The sequence below is a fragment of the Electrona antarctica genome (assembly GCF_951216825.1).
Source record: "Electrona antarctica genome assembly, chromosome: 2".
In the NCBI taxonomy this organism is placed as follows: Eukaryota; Metazoa; Chordata; class Actinopteri; order Myctophiformes; family Myctophidae; genus Electrona; species Electrona antarctica.
Window position 1 is genome coordinate 32080735 of NC_136807.1, and position 25093 is coordinate 32105827.

Consider the following 25093-nt stretch of genomic DNA (forward strand, 5'->3'; position numbering starts at 1 on the left):
AAACAGAGACACTGGGAAAGAGGGTGTCATGTGATCTCTCTAGCTTAATGGCACAGCAACAACGCCCCACCCCACCCCCCAATTCTCCTTGGCACCGCCCATGCCACGGTTGCCACCAGCCTGCCTCCCTAAACACAACGCCTTCAGATCTACAAGCTAGTGATCTACAGGCTCCCCTGTCACGTCACTTTTTAATGTCCTGCATCACAGCCCATAGGATTTACAATGAAATGTGGACATTGTGCTCACTCCCAACTTGTAATAGGTAAAAAGTCTAAAAACATTCAAAACAAAACAAAAAAACATTAAGAACAAGGCAGGCAAGCTAGGCACCAGTAAAAGTACAGAAGTATTGGCATCAAAATATACCAAAAGTGAAAGTGACCTACTCATTATACACTATGCAGATTGTCCCTTTTCACAAGTTATCATTATGTCTAAAATGGTATCTCTCCCGGCTTTCCAATTAGCCCTTCACTAAATCCACCCCAAAAAGCGATTGTCCAATGCCAATCCAAATAGTTTAGCAACGGTTGCTATGCAGGTCAAGCTTTCTTCGCTGCTAACGTGCCTATTGGACAAGGATGGGTTGGGGAGGGACTTAGTGAAGGGCTAATTGTCTAAATAAAGGACATTGATGCTTGTGTAACCACTGTGCTTTCTCAGGGAGAGGTGAGGAATTATTATAGTGTCCGTCATAGACACCATTGTCCCATTAATCACAGGTTGGATGTCATTAAGACATTAATTGAGAGTATTATAACCGTTCAATGGTGACACTCAATGGCACACAATGGCTCTCACCTTTCACCAAGGTGAAAATAAATTAAGTGAAAACTTGATTGATTACACAGACACTGAATGCCATGGATGAGTTATTGTCCGGACTCCGAGTCCCAAATTCCCAGTGGAGACAAACAACGATTTGTCTCATGCAGTTATGCTTAGCCTGCATCATGGACATGGGCTGAACCGACACAGAACACCACACTCACTCAAGTGGCAAAATATCTCAGATATTTATCGAAATGAAACACTTCACAATATCTTTTAAGACCCAAATTTGTCACCGTATGAACCACCACTGCTGTCCTCAATCTAAACCTTTCTATAGTTTGGATTAGATCTTTACCTTCATAAATCCCACACTGACAATATGGCACTTCCACTGCCATTGTGTGTGTGTGTGTGTGTGTGTGTGTGTGTGTGTGTGTGTGTGTGTGTGTGTGTGTGTGTGTGTGTGTGTGTGTGTGTGTGTGTGTGTGTGTGTGTGTGTGTGTGTGTGTCTGTGTGTGTGTGTGGGGGGGGGGGGGGGGGGCTTTTCTCTTTGCTTTTTATACTTTATTGAGAATTATTCAGGGTTTACAATTTATGCATATATTACATTGAAGTTAGATGATTCAATACAAAAATATATGAAGGCATTTCAATACAAGTTTGTTAATAAGTGCCATGGTGTCAGTTTCTTTTCTCTTTGCCACTGCCCTTTACTGGTATTTTTAACAACTTCTTGTCATTTCTTTCTCTTATTTTATATCTTTCTTATAGTCACTTATCTAATACATATTCATAATTGTTTCATAATTGTATACTTTTTTGTTTGCACTTTGAATTGCCTCGAAATGTGCGACTTGCTTTGCCTTGGTGACGACAGTAGGCCCACCTCATTCCTCCTACTGTATATCTGTCATCATAGAGCCTCTAGTGCTTATTCTTTTTCACTTTCTCCTCCTGTCATATCTCCCTCCTCCATTCTACTCTCTTGTCTCGTCTCCCTCAATCCCTCCCTCATGCTTCATTCGACTACCCCCCCCCCCCCCTAGCCCCCACCCTTCTCTCTCTCTCTCTCTCTCTCTCTCTCTCTCTCTCTCTCTCTCTCTCTCTCTCTCTCTCTCTCTCTCTCTCTCTCTCACACCCAACAGTGTTTTGGAGCTGTCAGTGGATCAGAGCCGACTATATGTGGTCTGTCTCTGCTTGATAAGGCTTCTCAACCATGTCAGCGGTGAAACAGTCCAGTGATGTGCTGTGTGGAGCTTTGTGACACATTGGCCCCCGGGGCCCATGGTCTCACCAGCCAGTTCCACTGGGAGAAGCTGCAATATACCTGTCCAGGAAACATCCCTACAGCCGGTACGACTCCTTGCAGTGATGCAAATAGCCTGCATCCTGCATCCTTAGACTCACTAAATTGAGAAAGGACGCAATCATGTCACCCTCTGGGGGTCCTGGGATGCAATACTGTACTCAGTCAGTACCGTACTCTAACGTCGTTGAAGTAGAACCTGGGACCCATCTAAAAGACCACCCGGGCCCTCTGTCCCGGGACCCATTACATTGAAAACCTATTTACATCAGTGCCTCGTGCAATATACAGTACTGGCTCCACCATGAACCAAACAGCATTCCTACAGCTGGTAGGACATGTGCAATACTGATGAAATAACATCTCCACAGCCACTAGGTCATTTACTTCATGCATGTAAGATGACACAATAAACAGCGGCCATCAACAAACACAGGGATCTCTGTCCAACGTGCTTCCATGTTGTAGTGAGCAGTGATTCTCAGTCTTTTCAAAGTGAACGTCAAGGACCCACAGTTGTAGTTGACTACTTGGTTCCATTTGTACACTTAGGAACTGAGTTCCTAACATTTATACACTCTCTGGTCAATCATTCGGCTGGAGGGACCATTACAGCATCAGTAATGATCATTGTGAGCTTGTAGATCTGCTCTATTTATAGTATGTGGCCGAGTGACGAGTTAAACTAAATTTAATGCCTCAACTTCTACATCCCTGTGCTTGTCAAGGTGGGGGTCCCCAGTTCAAATGTGATTATTTTTTGGGGGGGTCACGGCCTGAAAAGGTTGAGAACCAGTGATAACAGTACAGCATGGGATGCTGGAAGACTTACGAGAGCGTCCTCTCCACCCGTCCTCCCGCAGCGCCAATGATCTCTCCCAACGTGCCGAAGGTCTGACCCAGGAACTGGATGGGAGACAAAAGAGGCATGGTGAGATGAACACAGCAGAGACAGGGACACAATAGACTCTAATCAAAAATAGTCAGAATCTAGACACAATAGAGACACAGCAGAGTTATGGACACAGACATGGACACAACAGACTCAACAGACATGCTCATGGATCTAAAACAATTAAAATGGGGTTCAGGACTTTAAATAGGTTGTCAGGAAACACACCTGATTGAAATTTGGCCAAACCAACTCCTTGTCTGTGAACAAGATGTTTGTGTCAGAGAGGGACACTGGACTTTGAAAAGACTTTGAAAAGCAAAGTTCTACAAGCCTAAATTAATTGAAAATGTACGTAATGTATTTTGTGCCGACTTTCTAAACAGATGTAACATGTAGTAGATCATGTGTAGATCACCTATTATTTGGTTCTGTCTGGTGGGAGGGGCCATTGGGTGTGTGTCTAGCTGTTGCCAGACCTACCAGACAGGCGCGGTCGTTTTCTCCTGTCTGCCGGCGTCTTTTCCGGGTATTTAGACAGCTGGTGGAGAAGCTCCATGCACCCACGCGGGTGACTGCCGTGGGGGCAAGCGTTTCCGGGAATCTGGCCGTCGCGGCATTCAGCCGCGTGGGTGGAGCTTCTTTTCCATCCACCAGCTGTCTAAAAACCAACATCAACATCAACGTCAAAAACTACATCTTTGTGATGTCACTGATCACATGACCCCACGTTCTCGACCTCCAGTTCTAGGCTAAACCGAAGGGGGGGGACGGGACAGGGGACATTTTTATTATTACTGCACAACAACCCTGGTTGGAAAACTACCACCATGCTACATCAGAAACCTAGTCACTGTGTGTGGGCGACGGCTTTCCTCCCAGCTTCCAGCCTTGGCACACTTGTCTGTGGTCACCTCATCGCACTCAATTGACACACCTGCCGGCCATCAACTCTTCAGCCCTGACAGTATTTAAACCCTGGTCTTCACTCCACTCATCGCCAGATCATTGTACAACCTTTCATGAACCCAGCTCTCCTGTTCATCCGCCTGCCTGCAAACATGAATGCTGAGAAGAGCAGGCAGGGCAGGCAGCAGGCAGACGCCTGCTGCCTGCCCTGCCTGCTCTTCTCAGCATTCATGTTTGTTTTATGCTACTGCTTCCCATTCACTTATTGTGAATAAATAACTTGGTTCCTGTGTTTGGCTCTGCTTTTGGGTTCAACTTTCTGCAAACCATGACAGTCACATTGTAACCCGCTCCAGTGATTGGCTAGGCCTTCTGGCTCCTTTTGCCAACTCTGAGCTGGGAAAGGCTGCTTTCAGTATTGGTGCACCCGTGCGTGCGTGCGTGCGTGCGTGCGTGCGTGCGTGCGTGCGTGCGTGCGTGCGTGTGCGTGTGCGTGTGTGTGTGCATGGCTAGCATACACAGTTGTGCCTGCTATATTGTAATATGTCATTTCAAACAACATCTGCTCCATCTTTGAAGTTGAACTTCTGAAAGATGTTTTACCTGAACAAGTGACAAAACGCAGACAGATAAAAATGAAGTGACAATGTGCCACATTAATGACTTCCCCCAGCTGGCTGGCAGCTGGCGTCGCTTTGCCCTTTGATGAAAATGAGACCAAACTGTCAGAATGAAAATAACAACATAAAAGGCACACAACAACGCAACAATTCCCCACTGTGAGCAATGGAAGCATGCGTTTCAAACTAGTGAATTTAAGGCTGCAATTTCGAACAAATCTTAATAAAAGAATAAAATTATATTTCAACCAATCTGTATGTAGTCAGGGAATATTATCAGAATAATGTCAAATCTGGGAATACATTTCTTACCAAGAATTTTCTTCACCAATGTGTTTGTAAAGGTGTCTAACATATGACATATCCCACATTGGTTTCTATTCAACCACCCTAGGGGAATGTTTGACAGCTGCTGAAAGTTAACCATCAACAACCGATATATAAGGCAAAATGTTCTAAATTGTATTATGCTTTAAGTAGCATGTGACATGTCAAACTATGGGTTTTCATGATTCTGAATCCATTCCAAGCATCAGTTTTGCACGAAAAACACTCCTTGGGCTAAAAACGGACATAGCCATCATCACAAATGTGATGAGGTCAGCACATTTGGGCACATTAGGGCAAGTGGCTATGGCCAAACTAGGGCGTCTATGGCCAAACTAGGGGTCAAACTAGGGGGTTTTCATGATTCTGAACCCATTCCAAGCATTAGTTTTGCACGAAAAACACTCCTTGTAGTTAGGTAAAGTTACCTTAAGTTGTGGCAAATCTGGGAAGAAAATGCTTACCACTAGCTTTCTTCACAGATGTGTTCATAAAGGTGTCTACTATCACAGAAAAATGTGTTCCAACCCAACTCCCTTATACTTTAAGTAGCATGTGACATGTCAAACTAGGGGGTTTTCGTGATGCTGAATCCATTGCAAGCATTAGTTTTGCACAAAAAACACTCCTTTGCCTAAAAAGTCCCATAGCCGTCATCACAAATGTGATGAGATCAGCACATTTGGGCACATTTGGGCAAGTGGCTATGGCCGAATTTAGCCCAAGGAGTATTTTCGTGCAAAACTAATGCTTGGAATGGATTCAGCATCATGAAAATCCCCTAGTTTGACATGTCACATGCTACTTAAAGTATAATGAAATTTGGAATGTTTTGCCTTATATTGGTTGATAATGGTACCCCAACTTTCAGCAGCTAGCTGTCACATAGTTTCCCAAGGGAGTTGGGTTGGAACAAATTTGTCTGTGATAGTAGCCACCTTTATGAACACATCTGTGAAGAAAGGTAGTGGTAAGCATTTTTTTCTCTTAGCCCAAGGAGTGTTTTTCGTGCAAAACTAATGCTTGGAATGGATTCAGAATCATGAAAACCCCCTAGTGTCACATGTTACTTTTTATTTTTCAGTCGGACTCTCGGCCACCGTACTTCGCTCTTCAGTCATATTAGCTTACCGTTCACTAGCCTGTTGAAAGAATGCCTCGTATCTGCGCATCTAGGGCGCTCTCCGTGGTTTTGATCAGAGTAAAAGTGGCCATGTCTATTTTGAAGGAATCCCAGCACTGATTGTGTTAATGCAATCAGATAGGGCTTTTCTGTTTGGATGTATGGGCTGTCAAGGCCAGAAAAGTAGTTTGTTGACACTCATTAGGTGTCCCCGCATAACTTTCGGGTATGATGATGATGTCCGTGCATACCCTCTATTGGTTGTTGATGGTAGTATGGTACCACAACTTTCAGCAGCTGTCAAAAATTCCCCTAGGGTGGTTGAATATAAACAAATTCTTGGTAAGAAATGTATTCCCAGATTTTATTAATATCCCCTGACTAATGGTAGAGATAATCCTGTATTAATTAGTACATCTACAATGGTTGGAGATGGTCTCCCTACTCTGGTTGACAAGTAGCCTTGCCGGAAGATACTTTATTAAGCAAATGATCTTGCCTAGACAAGCAGGTATTATTCCCTCTTACCTTCTGCTCTCCCACATGATGTGACCAGCATGAGGATAAAAGAGAATACACCATCAGCAAATCCCCCTTTGGTTCCATTTGTATACTCTCAGAGTTAAAGCCTCTCAAGGAACTGTGAGGTCCCTGGAACCCACTTTCAGATACACCGACAGGCATTTTATTCATGTCAACATCCTATTCATGCCAACATCTTATTCATGCCAACATCTTATTCATGCCAACTCGAGGTGATTGCTAATCGTCGCTGTCAGGCAAAAACCTTGTCCAAAACTGCTACTTTTCAGGAATTGGAAACATATTACCTGTGTTCAAATGCATCTTAGTTAATACTTTTCATTGGTTCAATATTTATAAATCCCAAAGACATACTCAACCACTTCCAACCTGGCAGCAGTATTTTGGGTGTGTCAATAGTCATAGAAGTTCAATAATGTTCATAAATGTTGTGAAAATCTACAAGCTTATGCAATGGGTTGTGAGCTTGTAGATCGGCCATTTTCACTACTTTTGCATGACATTATCATACAACAAAGTATAAAAGGAATTCATTTATATAAAAAATATTCACACTTACGTGTTTAGACATGCTACAGCTTCTGGAGTCTACATTGTACCTGTAAATAGAACATAAGATTGGTAAGACCGTTGCTAATAAGATCCAAAGCTAAGTTAATTTAAGGTACAGTAAAGTTTATTTACGGTATAAAGCATCAAGGTACTGTATCTACGTTCTACAACAGTAGTTCTCAAACGTTTTCATGCCAAGGACCACCACATTGATATATATATTTGGCCGTGGACCTCCATCTGAAATGGTTTTGTGGCAGGGACCCCCAGAACCGAAGATTTGTGTTAAATCTGCATATTATTGCTATTTCTTTTTTTTTCTTTTTTTCTGTGAGCTTGTAGATCTGCTGTTTTTGAATAGCCAACATATACATGAATAATGGGCTTAAAATGATCGTGATGCTCTATTGAAGGGACATTTCACTGCTGGAAGAAACTGCAGTCACTCAATGTTAATAGTATTTGTAGTAGATAACAGTAGCACAATTTGAAATTGTGCTATACTGTCTGTGTCTGTGTGTTTGACATGGGTTTGACTGGATTGCGCAATTCCTACAATGACCATAATGCTTTGGTGCACTTCCCCTCCTTGTGGAGAGAGGGGAGGCTGCATGGAGGTGTGACTTTGTAGTCCAGGAAGGAAGTGAGACCACATTTTCATGACAAACTTTGGTCATGAACATGGCATCATGACTAAAATATCTAAAAACACATATTACACACATAAAACCCCCCAGGAAAGTGTTTCTTGTGTCCTAAACATCATTAAAATAAGATCAGGTTGCAAAAGGGGTGAAGTGGCCCTTTAACACATTTTGCTCGGGACCCCCTGGAACCCCCTCAAAGACCCCTGGGGGTCCCTGGACCCCACTTTGAGAACCAATGCTTTACAAAGAATGAAATCATGACAATAAATATGTAACAGTAAGATAAGAGGAGTACGGGTAACGAGGTCTAAGTGTAAGAAGATCAGTCATTCGGGAGGAACACGGAGTAGAGCCACTGCTCCTTATACTCCTTTGATTTCATTTTCAGCTCGCAGTGTCTTTACAGGTCTCCTTCAAAAAATCTATCAGATTGATCAGTTGAGTCCTTACCAAATACAGAGAAAGAAAATAAACACTGGCTGCCCGTCTGTCAAATAATTGCTGTTTGTTGCTGTTTGTAAAGCATTGAATAGTTTAGGGACAAAATACAGTACATTTCTGATAATATTCTCCATTATGAACCATCCAGACCTCTCAGGTCGACGGGGACAGGTCTGCCTTGTGAACCCAGAATCAGAACAAAAAGGTGGAGAAGCAGTACTGTTCAGTACTTCTTTTTACCACTATTTGGAACAACCTTTCAGAAAAACCTACGTCTGCTACAACTACAGAGCTGTCTGTTTGCCATGGTTTCTGTACTGGTTTTATTGCACTCTCCTAATGCTCTGTCCTTTGCATGCATAATCAGGTTTTGTAGTGTTATAGATGGTGTACTTCTGAGCCACTGCCGTGTTGTATGGTGTATGCATTGATTGATTGATTGATTGTTAACTAGTGGTCCAGTGGTCCGGTTGACATTGATTTCATGGAAACGCCACCACTTGACTTGAAATTGGCCTTTCTCTCAGCTCGCTCTGTGATTGGACAGCTCGACACCTAATCTTAGCGGTGATTGGCTTGTACGTCAGTCCAATCAGTGGAGAGGACATGGTTTCTGACTGAATTAATAACAAGCCCTTAAATGAGCATTTAAAAAAGTGGTCCCATTTAAACACACTAACACATCTGTTAGTTTGGGCACTGGCATGCCATGTCTAAACTGCACAAATTAGATGCATTCTTTGTCCCCTCTTTCTCCACCTGTTGCAACTTGTAACTCTAGCCTAAGATTTAGACTCTCGTATTTATCGATTCTGACATTTTCTACGAGAGTCTAAGGTGACATTCACACCAGAAAGCTTTGCTGCGATTAAAACGAATCCTGCTGCGCATTGTCAGAAAGTGCACTTCGTTTGGCAGGTGTGAAGGCTCATTCGAATCCTAATGCGTATCAAAGAACCGCATTCTACTCCGAGCAAAAACGGGGGTTTCGCTTCGCTTCCAATCGCACTTGATTACGATTCGGTGCAGGTGTGAATGCAATCCGCAGTAAATAAAGGAAATGAAGCAAACAATGTGGCGGGTGAGGAGCTGAACACAGTTGGAGACAGAGAAGGCATATTTTACGCAGCGCAAAGATGTCCCGTTACCGTGGATAGACGTGGTCGAATGAGGAGACTGAAGCCCTGATCGAAATTAGTACATTAATCAATTGCTTAAGGAAAACACATAAAAACACTGCAGTGTATTATAGCCTACAGAATATTCTGTCTGTCTGTCTGTCTGTCTGTCTGTCTGTCTGTCTGTCTGTCTGTCTGTCTGTCTGTCTGTCTGTCTGTCTGTATGTCTGTCTGTCTGTCTGTGCGTGCCGTAAACATGGAGTACTGTCACTGTGTGGGGACTGGGGAGTAGGGACTTTCATCTCGATAAACTTGTAAACATTATGCGCTGCTATGTGTTATATCAGTGCGCTCAGCGCTGTTCCTTCCATGCCCAAAAGAACAGTGCGTGGCTGCGTGCGTAGAGAGAGCGAGAGAGGGGGGGGGGGGTCCAGTCCCAGACGGCACGACACATGCACGTTATGAGTATAATTTGAAATTTTGATCACCATAGATTTCACTGTGTAGGCTATAGTTTATGAATGGAACACATTGATAAAGGTCCCCCTGCTGCGTTTCCAATTGCTGCGGATGACAGTGTGAAGGCAAACCGCTGCAAATTAAATATGCAAGAAGTCCCAATTCTCCTCCCATTCGCATCGAGTCTACCGAAGTATTAGGTGGGAATGTGACCTAAGCCTTCATTACCCATGGGTGTTCAATTTTTTGCCCACGGACCTAGAATTGCTCTTAACATAAATGCAAAATTTAAGGTGCTTACATTGCTGACCAACTTCTCAGGTTGACTTGCGATCTGCGTTTAAAACCCGTAGATGCGCTGTTTTCAATTAAAAAATGTGTTTTGATCCACTCTGTCTCGGAATCTGTCATCCATCTTGGATCTCTCCTCGTCTCCCCCAATGAGTGCAACTGGCTGCGCAACCCTGCCCGCCAGGGGCGCTGTTGCGCAGTTACAAGACAGATCCAAGATGCATGACAGATTTCGAATTTCCGAGAGTGGATACATGCAGTTAATATGTATGTGTGTGTTAGGCTGCACAACAGTGACACTTGGTTTTGAAAACCAACTAAATCCAATTTCCGTGCTCAGACACAGGTAGCCAGCCAGCCAGCCACCCAGCCAGCCACCCAGCCAGCCAGGCACACACAAAGCTACTTAAGGAAGTGGTTGCACCACTTAATAAAAAGAAAGATCAGGCGATGTTACTTACACGTCAAACCTCAGGTTTTGTTTCTCTTCAAAGTAGAAGTCCAGGAAGAACTTTCGTACAAAGTCCGGGTTTAGAGTGTTGTCAATCACCTCTGTCCTGCCAAACTGTCATCAAACAGATACAAACGGTCACCACACAGATTAGAGGCCTGCGGATGGCGGATTTAGCCGCAGGTAACCGCAGTTTAGGGTGGATTTCATGGGTCAATGAAATATATTAATAATTAATATTGGATAAACCGTGGGTGAAATAATGCGGGAAATAAATGAATGGCATCTATCTATAGGCTTATTCTTATAGCTTTTAAAACGCCCAAAATATCGGTGTGCGTTAGTAGAATTTAAAAATTACATTATATTACATACAATTACATACATCCATCTGGCACAAATTAGCCGCCTATACACGTTGGCTGGGGTCCGTGCAAAACAACAACACAGTGGACTACAGGCAGCGGAATTGGCGCGGTAAATACAAATTATATAAGTGATTATATATAATGATGATATAATTAATGCGGTTGGATAGCGGGCGGATAATGAATGTGCACACGCGGTTTCGGGTGACAAAAAACTCCATCCACAGGTAACACAGATACAAACTGTAACCAGACTAGACACTGAAACTATCATCACACATATTATTGCGATTGATGAAGATGACAAAGAACAAAACCTTGTATGTCCAAAACCCACAGAGATGCAAAGTGTGACCAATACGTGGTTTCTACCCGACAGTGACAAAACACTAGATTGAACTAACGTTCCTGAAGAAAATATACAGAAGCATATTGTTAGTTCATGCAGCAGGGCACGGGAGTCGCAAACGTCTCAGCTGTAATCAGCTGTCAGTATGCTGATTGAAAGCAATCAGCCACGCTTTCCTACACACCAATCACAGCTCATTTCCTCAACAAGGCGGTCCGTTTAAATACGGCTCCCTCACTAGATCTCAGCTTCAATTGCTGCCACACGCTGCTGCTGCAGCAAAGCTTGCCTTCCCGACCCCGTCCTCCACCTTATAGTTCAGAGTCTTGGATTACTCAAACGTTTAAACTGAATGTTGAACTGAAATTCATTTGCGCAATTTTTGAAGATTTTCAGAAAAGGCATCAGGTCTCAATGGGTTAAAGTTTGAGTTCATCTTCTGGGAGAATTTATGACCAAGCTGGACCAATCAAATGTTTTGATGAGAATATGATGAAAATATAATAAATGGGCTACTGTAATACTAAGAAGTGGAAAAAAACAGAGTAAACCCAATAACAACAGCAACAACAAATTAAAGTTTTCTCTGAAACACGATCTCTCCCATGACAGAAATTCCATTTTATGTCCTGGTAAAGTCCATGAGCTAATATACATGTCCACGGGGACATGACGTAGATTTCGAGCAAACCCCAGAACGCCCTCCCGTCCCAGCCCCCACGTCCCACCCTCCTCGCTATATCTCCTCCACAATCAGTCCAGTAATCCCCCTCGCTGGACCGTTCCATCTCTGTCCCCGACAACATGGTGTAATGAGCTATTGATCCCCAGCACTGCCTTCCAAACAGCCTCAATACCCCCTGCTCATGTCCTTTAGTCCCAACTCCACCCACCATCCTATCCATTATACCAAGCCAGTGTATTGGATCTCGGAACCTACCTGGCGATATCGACCAAGCAGAGAAATCCTGTGATATCCCCTCTCTGTGCTTCTATTTTAGCGGCTGATAATCTATCGATGGGGGACTGATTGGTTAATAGGTGCTGATGCATTGTGTGTGAACTGTGGCAGATTGTTTAGTTACCCAGGGAAATGTGTCTTAATAGCAGGGGGTATAGACCAATTAATTGTTTACAAACATTGGGACTGGGCACACGGGTGACTGTTTCATGTAATCAATAGGCCTATCTCACAGCCCGCTTTCCACGCCCACTTCCGGTAAATAGTGGTGTCTTTAACATGAGCATTTACACGTTTTTTTTCTCTGGAGAATCTAAGTACATTTTCTAATGTAAAAATGTGACAGACCAATATTATTATGAAGCAAACAAGATGGTAAATCAGGTCGAACAGATAGAACAAACCTTACCTTGAGAAAACAAAAGTTGTAGAATTCTTAAATTACCTCTGTTAACATGTAGCGTCACGCTAACCCCGAAAGGGGGCGTATTTAGGGGGGCGGGGAAATTCTATGAGATAGGCTTATTCCCAACAGATCTCCAAACCTGTTGTTTTGGGGAGCGCTGGTTTCAGTCCCTTCAATCTCTCTTGTGTGTTGGCTAGTGAGATGCACCCTAGGAGACATTTATACTTCAAAGCGCAACAGTACTGCACACAGAGAACAGCTGATATACAAGCTCACATCGCGGATGCGACTGTTGTGAGCGTAGAGGTCTGCGTGCGCGACACCATCGCGGGACGAAGCATAAATTATACTTGATGGGCTGCAGGTGCGCATGCAGCCGTGCACAAATAGGCTCTGCTGCTGTGATCATGAGCGCACCTCACGTTCTTATGACAGCGACTGGAGGTGTGGTTTTGAATTGCTATTATTGTTCAAACACAACAGAAACCAATGGATTATATATTCCAAGGGCGAGAGATCACAATAAAAATCCTAATCATTCAGAACTTTTCCATTGCATCTTATGAGAGGTGGTGTTCTTCTGCTGCCTTTATTCGCGCGCATGCTGTTGCTTATCAGTGTGACGTTGTCTGTTAAGGCGTCTATGGGGTAGCTGTAGATAATCTATACAGTAAAATCTTCTGTGTGAATTTATCCATCGCATTGGGTTACATTTGTACCATCTTCTAAGAGTTAAATGAATACTTCAACCCCAAAATGAAAACAATCCTATCAATTACTGACCCCGTGAAGCCCTTGAATTCATGGAGAATGTTTGTTTTTGTCACATTTCTTCACAGTGAATCAAGAATCCAAAACAAGACAATGCTTTGAAAATAAACGTCATTTTGATAGTTTGAAGTTTTTCTGTTGTTGATCTTGGCCCCCATTTTCTTCTATTTTTCGATTCTTCATTCACCATGAAGAAATGCAACAGACACAGTGTGTGTGTGTGTGTGTGTGTGTGTGTGTGTGTGTGTGTGTGTGTGTGTGTGTGTGTGTGTGTGTGTGTGTGTGTGTGTGTGTGTGTGTGTGTGTGTGTGTGTGTGTGTGTGTGCGACTGTGCGTGCGTGCGTATTCCTTTAAATCTGAATGGCTTCCTGGCCCCTAGGTACAGTCATGGTCACGCAAAACTTGAACCGTAAATTCAGTGAAATACGTTGGAGTCAATGAGAGCCGGCTGACCACCTTGTGAACAAACACTATTTCTGAACGATTGCGTCCTTTGTCAGTTAATCAGGAATATGAAAGAAGACATGACATCTAATGTAGACATCCGAAAACAAACTGGTCAGGCTACTACTTGGCCTTACTCCTACAACTCACCTTACTCCTAATGATTTTGATAGGTTGGGATGACTCAGGACGACAGAGTACAGCAACTTGCAATGGGACTGATCTTCAAGATGTGGTACACCACCAATACACCAATATACCTGTCAAACTACTTCCTAAATGTCAACACCGTCCATAAACACAACACCAGAGGGAGTGTTCACCAATCACGCTCAACCCAGATTTGGCTCAAACAAGGTCGTAAAGGAATGTGAATCCCTACTCCTGAATCCCTCTCCTTCAAAAACGCTCTCAAAGAACACTTACGGGTCGCTGCAATTCTAAACTGGCCCCAGTACAAAAAATCTAAGTCCGGAACTAAGGAGGAACTGACGGACCGCAGCTCTGGTCCATAGCCCTGCCCAGTGCCCTGCCCGGCATGAAAGATTAAAAGTCCTCTCTCCCCATTTCAGTCCCCTTCAGAGACTGAAATGAAGAAGACCAGAGACACAGGTAGAAATCTGTGCTATGCCTGATTTCTCGCAGATGCTATTTTTCTCCTCTGTCGAATCAGAGGCTCTGTGACTGGGAACCCCTAACCAGCTATAGCTGCCTGGCCTGCCCACTACCCTGTTGCCTAAACCCTGCTACCGAACAACACCCACCACCTGATCCCTTCGCCCCTCCCTTAAACCTAACCCCTTTCCTTCCATTTGACCAGCCTACAGGCTTCATCGGCGTTTTGCCTTTTTCTGGGACACGACTCATTGTACTGCTCACCTTGTGACTTACTTCCCAACCCTCTATCTCCATCCCAACCCTCTATCTCCATGTGAATTGTTCTTGTCATATCTTTCTGCATCCTCAAGCATTTCTGTTTTTTTTTCTCTCTATCTCTGTCTCAATATCAAGGCGTGATGTGCTAACGAGGCATTATGTCAAAGCCAACAAAGGATTTGTCGGGGTTTGCTCTCAAGCGCTCTCAAACGCAATTATGCACTCACAATTTCGCTGTATGTGAGTGTGTGTGCTAGCAAGGGCCCACAGTGGGATGTTTGCTCTGTTGATTATGGTGCAAGTTCATGGTGTGTTTTTGATTAGGTGCTGTCATGTAGGATGAGGGCGTGTGAGGCGTCTATAAACCAGCGGATCGGCACCATCAAAGCCCCGACGACACACATCAGTGCCAGTGGATAAATAACTGATACATAATGTTTGACGAGACCGACAAAGTACATTTCTCCTTGGTCTTTTCTTTGGCAGGTCTGGTAGACAACTCTTCCATTTTAATTTGAGTACACGCTGTGCTTTCTTCTGTCATGGGCCACAAAACCGATCTAGAAGCTTACAGATCGACTGCTTTTGGCCTTGAGGAGTTCAAACCTCTCTAACAAATTATAGTGCATGGGGTACATTCCGTTTTATAGTCATCAAAGCATTATGCTGCAAGAACAATTCTGCCGCTGGATTTCAGCTACATTTTCGGCCAAAACAAAGAAAAAAAGAAAAAGAAGCCCCAGCCTGCCATGCATCTTGCAATATGTTCCAATAGTAATGCAAAATACTTCTACTATTATATTCTATTGTGTTTTCTCTTATGTTTTAAAGTTATAGATAGAACTGAATTTGTAACACACAGTGTCACTGAACCTTAGTGATACAAATTAGAATGTATATTCAAATATATTCTGTTTAAAATGTATTAAAATGTGTATTAAATGAGTATTACAATAAAAAGGTTAAAAACATTTGTTCAGTAACAGGGGTCTCCCCATCAGAGAGAGAGAGAGAGAGACAGAGAGAGATTGAAAGAGTGTGAGAGATTGAAAGAGTGTGAGAGAGTATAGAGGAGGTGAATGGAGGACGTTTGGATACCAAACCACCTGATACTGATACATAATGTTTGACGAGACCGACAAAGTACATTTCTCCTTGGTCTTTTCTTTGGCAGGTCTGGTAGACAACTCTTCCATTTTAATTTGAAATGAAATTAAATGATTACTATATTTACCCAGGGTATCTGGGCTAAGCTCAAGAACTTGTTTCCAGCCAGGCCCTGCTCATAGAACACATTTCATCGTAGTGGTTCAATGCCTTGTTCAAGGGCACTTTTCAGTACACTTTTCAGTACACACTGTCCACTGTACACCTCTGTCCTTGATGTCATGGGCCACAAACAACCGATCTACAAGCTTACAGATCGACTGCTTTTGGCCTTGAGTATCACCACACAGGTGCAGCCACTATAAACACTGTGATTGCGCATGGGGAAGCAATCGCACACATCCCGCGCCCTTGATATAAAAACGTTAATAAACAGCGTACATTTTGGGTACGTGAAAAACGGGCTTCGTGATTTGGTGCATACGAACGGTCATTGCATTGGTCAATATATTTGTGCAAATTCAGATGAATTGCTCCAGCCACTTAGGAGAAGGGGGCAATCTCGTGATGAGGAGATTGTTGCACAATGTCTGAGGATGCAGTCTGAGGACGGAATCTCTAGAATTAGTAGTTAGATAAATAAAAAATCACACCCGTGTGAACTGAGTGGTGTAAGGTATTATATAGCCTGATCAGCTGTGGTCTGACGTAATGTCTGACGTAATGAAATCACACCCGTGTGAACTGAGTGACCATAGCAACCATGCTCATTTTTTTGGTACGAACAAACACGTGGACACGTAAACTAACAAAGCCAGTTGTTGGAGTGGTTTACACCACTCAAAAATCACACCCGTGTGAACTGAGTGGTGCAAGGTCTGATCAGCCTGATCAGCTGTGGTCTGATGTAATGTCAGTGACCATAGTAACCATGCTCATTTGTTTGGGTCCCACGTACAGGTACACACATACATAGACACATACAGACAAAGCTGGTTGTTGGAGTGGTTTGCACCATTCAAAATCACACCCGTGTGAAGTGAGGGGCGCTCTTATGATCATACATCATCATGCATCATCTCATACTGGCCAATCAGAATGCCTGTTGCCTGCGATTGGTTAGCTGATTTGCTCGTTTACATGACGTACATTTTCACTTAAATGTCAATGGCGCTTAATGTTTTGATGTTTAATTTCCGTCATATTTAGCGGAATTTTGACCTAATTTCTCCGTTCATTGTCAATGGCAAATCTTGAGACGTGTGGTGACAAAAGCTGTATATAGGAGGGGCTAACACCCCTCAAAAAATAACACCGATGTGAAGTGAGGGGCGCTCTTATCATTATACATCATCATACATCATCAACTGAATTTATGTGATTGGTTAGCCGATTTGCTCGTCTACATATGACCTAAATATTCCCTTCATTGTCAATGGAATTTAATGTTTGTGAACAAATTTACGTCATATTGGCGGACATTTGACCTAATTTCTCCTTTCATTGTCAATGGCAAATATGAGACGTGTGGGGACAACATTTACGTCATATTTGGCGGACATTTGACCTAATTTCTCCTTTCATTGTCAATGGCAAATATGAGACGTGTGGGGACAAAATTTTCATCATATTTGAGACACATAATTTCCCCTTTCTTGAACTGAATTCATGTCTTTGGTTAGCGGCTAAAATTTACGTCATATGTAGACGATCAAATCGGTTAACCGTTATGACGTAAATTCTCCCTTCATTGTCAATGGCATTTAATGTTTGTGTTGGCACAGATCTACGTCATATTTGGCGGACAAAAGCTGGAACTGTCAACATTTCATCATATATATGCTACCTCTGGGTCAAATCATGCGAAACCACAATATAAATTTCCATTGTTATGCGGATGACACGCAATTATACGTCCCCATAAAGCCTGGTCACTCTGACATCACCTGTATCGAGGCCTGCCTAAGTGACCTAAAAAATTGGATGTCCAGAAACTTCCTGCAACTAAATTAGTCCAAATCGGAATTAATTATATTTACCCCTCACTGCCCAAACACACAAATTGCTAATAATCTTACCTCCAGTCTTGGTTCCCTCTCCAGTAATCAAAAAACGAAGGTCCGAAACCTAGGTGTAATGTTTGACCCTGAGCTGTCCTTTGATTTCCAGGTGACTAAGGTAGTCCAGTCTTGTTTTGTCCAGTTGAGACAATTAGCTAAGGTCAGGCCATTTCTTATTTTTTCTGACCTAGAAAAAGTAATTCATGCTTTTATCTCTTCCAGATTAGATTACTGCAATGCACTTTATTCAGGTATCAGTAAACAGAACATTCACAGACTACAACTGATACAAAATGCAGCTGCTAGACTACTGACTCGCACAAAGAGAAGTGAGCACATTACACCTGTCCTTGCGGCACTTCATTGGTTACCTGTAAGTTTTAGAATAGATTTTAAGATTTTATTACTTGTTTTTAAAGCTCTAAATGGTCTGGCGCCTGCTTACATCCGTAATCTTTTAACTCCCTACAAGCCTGGCCGCTGCCTGAGATCATCCAGCTTAACCCTATTAAAGGTTCCAAAATCTCGCCACAAAAGGTGACCGGGCCTTTGCTGTACGGGCCCCTCGGCTGTGGAACTCACTGCCTGAGGATCTCAGGCTGGCAAACTCAGTATCCTCTTTTAAATCGCGGTTAAAAACTCACCTTTATTGCACAGCCTTTTTATGAAATGTTTTAATTGTGTTTATTTTGTTTTATTCTTATTGTATTATTTTACTGCTATTATTATCTGTAAAGCACTTTGTAAACTTGTTTTTGGAAAGGTGCTATATAAATAAAGTTATTATTATTATTATTATATCAACCAAAACTGAAATTTGCAGCTTTGAAATTTCAAAGTCACTCAAGACTACAAGCTGCATGCCAAGCTTGTCTTTTCTGTACCTTCAGGTGTCTAAAAAGAGAGGAAAAAGATGACAATTCCTCCCAGGAGAAGAAATATTCATCCCCTTCGTGCATTAAACATGACAGGGATGTGGGACGTTTCCAATGCCAATATGCTAATATCTACGTTTCTACAGAACAATTAGCATTTAACTTCTGGCATTCTCTGTGGGGGAAAAAAAATCTTAAAATAAACATGCCTTATTTGAACTTGCTGAATGATGAAAAATACAAACACAAACAACTACAATGAGTTTGGGTACATATGCAATTATGCAGTCAGACACGGCCATTACAGGGGAATCAGAGAAACTATAGGTCAGTCTGCAGTACCTCTCTCCACTCCTTGGTTCCAACCGCCTGCAAATACAACACGACCACTGGAGGGGTGATGGAGGGGGTCACAGGGAAGACAAGGGGAGAGGGAAGAAAAGAGAAGAAATTTAGAAGAAAGTTTAGAATTAAAGCTGTGAGACAGACAGTGCTGTAATTAATTGCCCCAGACCACGGCGCATTCTTACAGCTGACAGGTACAAAACTAACCAAATCAATGGGATCCACGTCCAGTTTGATTACAGCTGAGGCAGAGTCAATAAGCTATTAACACCACTATTAGACCACCATTGTTAACCTGGAGTGCTTTATTAAATAGCAAGCGGGGGATGGTAACACTAAATTCATTGCAGTGGTGGAAAGTAATTTATTACTTTTACTCAAGTACCATTCTTAAGTATATTTGAATCTTGGAATATTCAACTTTTACTGTAGTTGAGTGTTCCCATTTTTTGAGCGGTCCCCGTTGGGCACTGGCCTACTTGGAAATGCATGCCCCATTACAGTTATGTGTCCCTTTGATGCCCATATATGGAGTCTATGCAGATGTCAGAACATGCTTGTAATGTCAGAACAGGCCAGCTCCATAATAATTATCTTCATATATTATATGAAGATCTAGGGGTGATCAGGTGTGATCAATTGGCTAATTTGGAGCCTGGGCAGGGGCCCTGACCAGAGCCTCTAGAGCGGTGCCCATTGGGCACTGACCTACTTAATGCAAGTTATGTCTGTGTCCCTTTTATGGAGTTATATGGAGTTCTTTGTCAGGCATGGCCAAATATGGAGTCTATGCAGATGTCAGAATGATGTCAGAACAGGACAGCTCCATATGAAGATCAGGTACAGAACCCGGCTTTTTGTGGGTTTTGTGGAACAACCGTGGGTCCGACCGACTCGACACCGGGCACTACACTCCCTATGGTGGTGTGGAACGCGTGTGTTGAATTTGAAGTCGGTGGGCGAACGGTTCTCGAGTTACGTGGATTACAGACGTACTCATGTACACACGTACACACAGACAGACAGAGACGTGGTGTATTTATAGATATATTTGAATGACCAATCAGTGTTCCACCTGGCAATGGAACTAATGTAGCATACCTTAAGTTCTAATTTATTGAAATACACTTCTTAATTATTAAACATATTAATGTTATATTATTGTTAAAATCTTACTGTGTTTTCTAATATTTGGGGACCCACTTGCAATTCCCCCATGGTCCACCAGTGGGCCCCAGTCCATAGGTTGAGCACCAGTGCTGTGAAGTATCTGTTAATAATGGGAGCGCATACATCTGTACAAGCCCACTCAATGATGTTATCGTGGTGTATCAGGAGTCGGAATACCAATTCAGGACTGATTAGTTGATCGATTGATTACTACTATGGTATCAAACCCACACACGCACCCCCAACACCATTAACCAGCATATAGGCACACCCACGAAAGATCAAGATTTGCTACATGAGTGCGGCGTGCGTGCGTGCGTGCGTGCGTGCGTGCGTGCGTGCGTGCGTGCCCGCCCGTCCATCCGTCCATCTGTCTGTCTGTCCAACGTGCGGGCATTAGCTCTAATGAACTTTAGATGGTCTGTGTCAGTGGACGATTAAAAACGCATTTCCCCACATAACGAGGCAGATGAGGGAAGGCGGTAGGGCACCATGGCCTCTCACCACTGTAACAAAACACATTGTGATGATGACATCAACGTCAAATCCGGACCCTCACTGGTCCATTAGTAACCTTAATTTATAGTTCATCGCACCTATTTCTCTCTCTCTCTCTCTCTCTCTCTCGTTCAAACCAGATTTGGCTCAAACAATGGGTTCTACTGCTATGCCACCAAAATGTGGAATGCCTTACCAACAGTCATAAAGAAGTGTGACTCCTTACCTTCCTTCAAAACCGCTATAAAAGAGCTCTTACAGATGGTGGCAATTTGTAACTGGCCGTGTTTACTGTAGAAGTTGTTGCATGAAAGATCAGAATGTAACGCCTTGCGGCCCACCCCCATCTGATTAATGTCACTGTCAACGGTCTGATAGTGTGAAAGCGTTCCACAACAATATCTCATTTTACCAATCGAATCTGATCAATTCCTCCGGCTTCACGTTTCAACCTCACATCTAATTGTCACATTGTTTTGTTGGAGGAGCTGCAAGTGAGGAATGTGAGGATCAATGAAAGAAACAGAGTTCAGTCAGGACAACTCAAGAATGGATGGAATATATATTTATTGAATATAAAATGAGCAATATATTTATTATGGTTTGGCCATGAATTGGACCTGCTTTCTAGGTACTCAGATCAAGCGCATCAGTCCCAACCATAGGGACTCCGAAATCTGAATACCCTGTACCTAAACAGCAGATCCAAAACGACAGGTGCTAGCTGGGGTGGAGGAGGGTGAGCAGCAAAAGTTTAGGCAGACAGCAGCGCAGCAGTATCAGTGTGCAGCAGCAAACAAGCAAGCAGATTGAGCAGTGCAAACTTCCAGTTTAAATAGCCGGTATGAAGATGGAATGAGTGTGTGATTGGATGAAGTGAATCATGTGAACGTGATGCTGAGGCGGCCCAATTAAAGGGCCGGTAGCAACTGCACTGAGGTTTCCTGACTGAACTTGCTCTGCGCATGTCTGTGACAGGTGCAATGCTCATTTCATACACTTATATTTATTTTAAGTCAGGTTTTGAAGAGTCTATTATATTTTGGATCAAAAGCATCGCAGTCACAGTAAAGGTAGGGATTCGACGAAATTATTTATTGTATTTTGTATTGTATTCTTACTTTTTTAGTAAGTAGCCAAATAATGCAGTATGCTAAATGAAGAAATAAAGACAAAATAAATAAATAAGAACTATATCACTTTCAAAGCAAATGCAATCTAGTATCTACATCTTAAAACATCCATACTGTAGGCTGCAGGACAGGACCTACTGTACAGTATGTCAGCAAGGCTCCTTTACAAATATTACAAAATAGTATTAACTATTTTCAGTTCTACATTACTTTGAAATTACTTGAAATAGCCTGGTTAGTCAGGTTTGAAACCCTATAGGTTTGTTCTACAAATTGTCATGGGGGGGAATTCTTGATTTTTGCAGCCTTCTGATCATTCCTGAAACTATAAAAATGAAAAGGGGAGTTTTCCCAGGTTAATTTTTACACTTTCAGAATGAAATTAACACTCAGGCCCCCCAAGCAATCCCACCAAAACCACCAACCTAAGGAGTGCATGTTTTCTCCACCGTTTTTACTGATTAACACATTCCATCCATAGGATGTCTGGAAACGTCATAGGCCGGGAATCCAATCGGTGGATGCTATGGACGTCCTAGCGCATCCTCAATGATATCAGGCGAGATAATAATATTCTGATTTTTTTCCTTTTTTGTTTTTGAGTGAGCCTCTAAGACCACCGCATGCTTCGGTCTTCAGTACGCGTACGCTTCCCGTTCACTAGCCTGGCAGAAAGAATGCCTCGTATCTGTTCATCTAGGGCGCTCTCCGTGGTTTTGAAGCGCTTCATTTCTGACTTCTCATCCGCCTCAGAGCTCCTATCTTGAAGGAATCCCAGGAATGGTTGTGTTAATCACATTGCAGATCAGTGCTATAATGGAAGTGGATTACTGTATTTCACATGAGCTCCCAAGAAAGTTTGGGAGATCTGAAAGGGGGAGATGTTGATATGATGATAACTTTTAGTGCCGCCCTGTATGAATTTACATTTTTCTGTATGTAGGTTCCTAAATAATAGGCTATTAGTAAAGCACTTGACCATGCATGTTTATTTGTTCATAACATTTATGTACAGTATGTTGTGCGCACATATATACTGGCACTGAATAAAGTACGCTCTCACCCACCACCTCCTAAAAATAGAGACTCCCCCGAAACAGTGTAACGTTAGAAGTGACTGTATCCATCCATACAGAAGTATTAATTAATAATTACATTCTTTCTAACTTTATTCTTTCCTTGATTGCCTGTGCCTCTCGATGCCTACAAACGACTCTTCAAAGCATCAGCACTTTTCTGGGTCATCTAATCTCAATTTGTTCTTTCTCATGCACTGTGTTTTCTCTGCCTCATCAACTGGTCTTTTACATCAGTGTGTCAGTGTGACGTCCCTCTGCCATGTCATGCTTTTAACGCAGAGTCAGTCAATTTCATCCTCCATAGCTTTTTGTTGTTGCCATTACTCAAACATGACTTGTGATTCTGTGAAATAAAGATCAAATAAGTAGCCTTGCCAAGACATGTGACAGGAGCCTATCACCTGTTTCTGTATTGTGAGGCGGTTTAATGTACAAGTACACACCCCAGCCATGATGTATAAGTACACCACCTGTCGACATGATGCTAGTATGTCGCAAGAACTTACACCTACGTAGTCTAACCCTTGATGCTGAGTGCCAAGCAGGGAGGCATTACCATTTTTAAAGTCGAATTTAACCCAGACCTCCCAATCTCAGGGTGGACACAGTAAGACCACTGAGCTGGTTGGTGAAAAAATACCCTTTAAAAGCCCTAGTTTATTCTTTGCCGTACAATGGTGTCATGGGGTCAAAAATAGCAGATCTGATTTTATTTTGTCATTTGACTGATTTATGAATCATGAATCATAATATTATAATATCTTTTTTTACACATGCATTAGATTTACATACACTACAGGCTCATTTAGACCCAGTTATGGACACCAATACAAAAACATAATTTTCTTAAAAGAATTGTGTTCAAATCTCTGCCAGGAGACATGCCCTAAGCCCTAACAGTAATAGTGTTGTAATGTATTGAAATGTACAGCCATGACCAGTTGTACCATGTCTGTGTCCCTGTCTCTCATTCCCATTCATTGTCTACCTCGCTCCAGTCTTTCACTCAGAATTCCATCATTTGTATTCCGTGAAGTGTGATTGATAAGTCCTTGTGTCAATTACAGTTGTATCCGCACTGCAGTCAATACAAAGGTTGTGATTTGAAATGTAACTCTCTGCCTCACATTTTATGTGCAACTTAACTAACTCCAGGCAGTGGGCAGTTAACAGAGTAGACTGTTGGAGACAATGTTGGTGTTGATTAAAATATGTTGTTCTTTGTTTGTAGTTGATAATCTATGGATGTGCATGGACACCCTGATTCTAGGTTTTAATTAAGCTAGAGCTAAGTGATGTCGATTACAATACAACTAGCATATTATTAATTTGATTAACATCTATTGAGGTGACTTCATAAAGGGAAACGGCACTAAAGCCAAACATTCTCCACTAGCAATCGGCAGGTTCACACAGACAAAGAACAGGCACGGCACAAATGCGTCTATTTCCTTTTCTTACTGGGTTTGGGAGCTCAAAGTCACAGGAAATGGATGTCTCTCCCCAAGGGCACATGATAACAACACCTAAACTCGACAGGGGACTTCTATTAATTTGGGTCTCTCTTGGTGTCGACCGTGTCCAGAGTGTGGCCCATTTGACAGATTGCATGCTTTATGGAAAGTGACTGGGATAGGAGGGGCCCATCTGGTCAGGCAGAGAACGGCTAAATCATCAGGTGATTCCCTGCCTCTTAACAAATTAAGACCTGAGGCCGATTCTACAAAAGAATGCCCTCGAAATCAGTAGTTCTCACACTTTCAAGATCTTTTAAAAATGTAAAAAAAAAATCACACGTACAAGCTCGCAGCGCGGCACGAAGTGACGCGCTGCATGTGAGCTTGTATATTTGCTATTTTTGAATAGCCAACGCAAAAAAGAAAATCTAAAATGACACAGAGGCTTTCCCGGTTTTGATGGGTTAACTCCATCTCAGACTCCCGGACAACGTTCTGCCTGGAAATGGACGGGCACACCGCTGACTCTGAAATGAAATGAATCAGCCCGACAATTGAGAGCCACATTAAGCTGTTATTTGGAAGAGCTGGCTGCTCTAGTGTGGAAAAGAAGACTCAAAAAGCCTGAGTTAGTTGAGAGCAGGTGCCGCACACCTAAAATAGCCGTCCAACAAGTGTCACATGTCCCACTGCAACATGTTGTGAGCTGGCAGGTCTCTCAGCTCTGTTTAGTTCAAA

At 42.7% G+C, this 25093-nt stretch overlaps 1 protein-coding gene across 1 annotated transcript in view; it reads right to left on the minus strand.

Annotated features, from left to right (window-relative positions):
* The window catches only part of LOC306912361 (copine-9-like), a gene marked incomplete at both ends in the record, with an annotated part of 115244 nt that overhangs the window by 77274 nt on the left and 12877 nt on the right, over positions 1–25093 (minus strand). Inside the window, 4 exons of the mRNA XM_079488521.1 lie at positions 2916–2989; positions 7051–7096; positions 10467–10570; positions 19016–19062. Coding sequence (XP_079344647.1) covers positions 2916–2989; positions 7051–7096; positions 10467–10570; positions 19016–19062 — 271 coding nt within the window. The remainder of the gene's footprint in view (positions 1–2915; positions 2990–7050; positions 7097–10466; positions 10571–19015; positions 19063–25093) is intronic.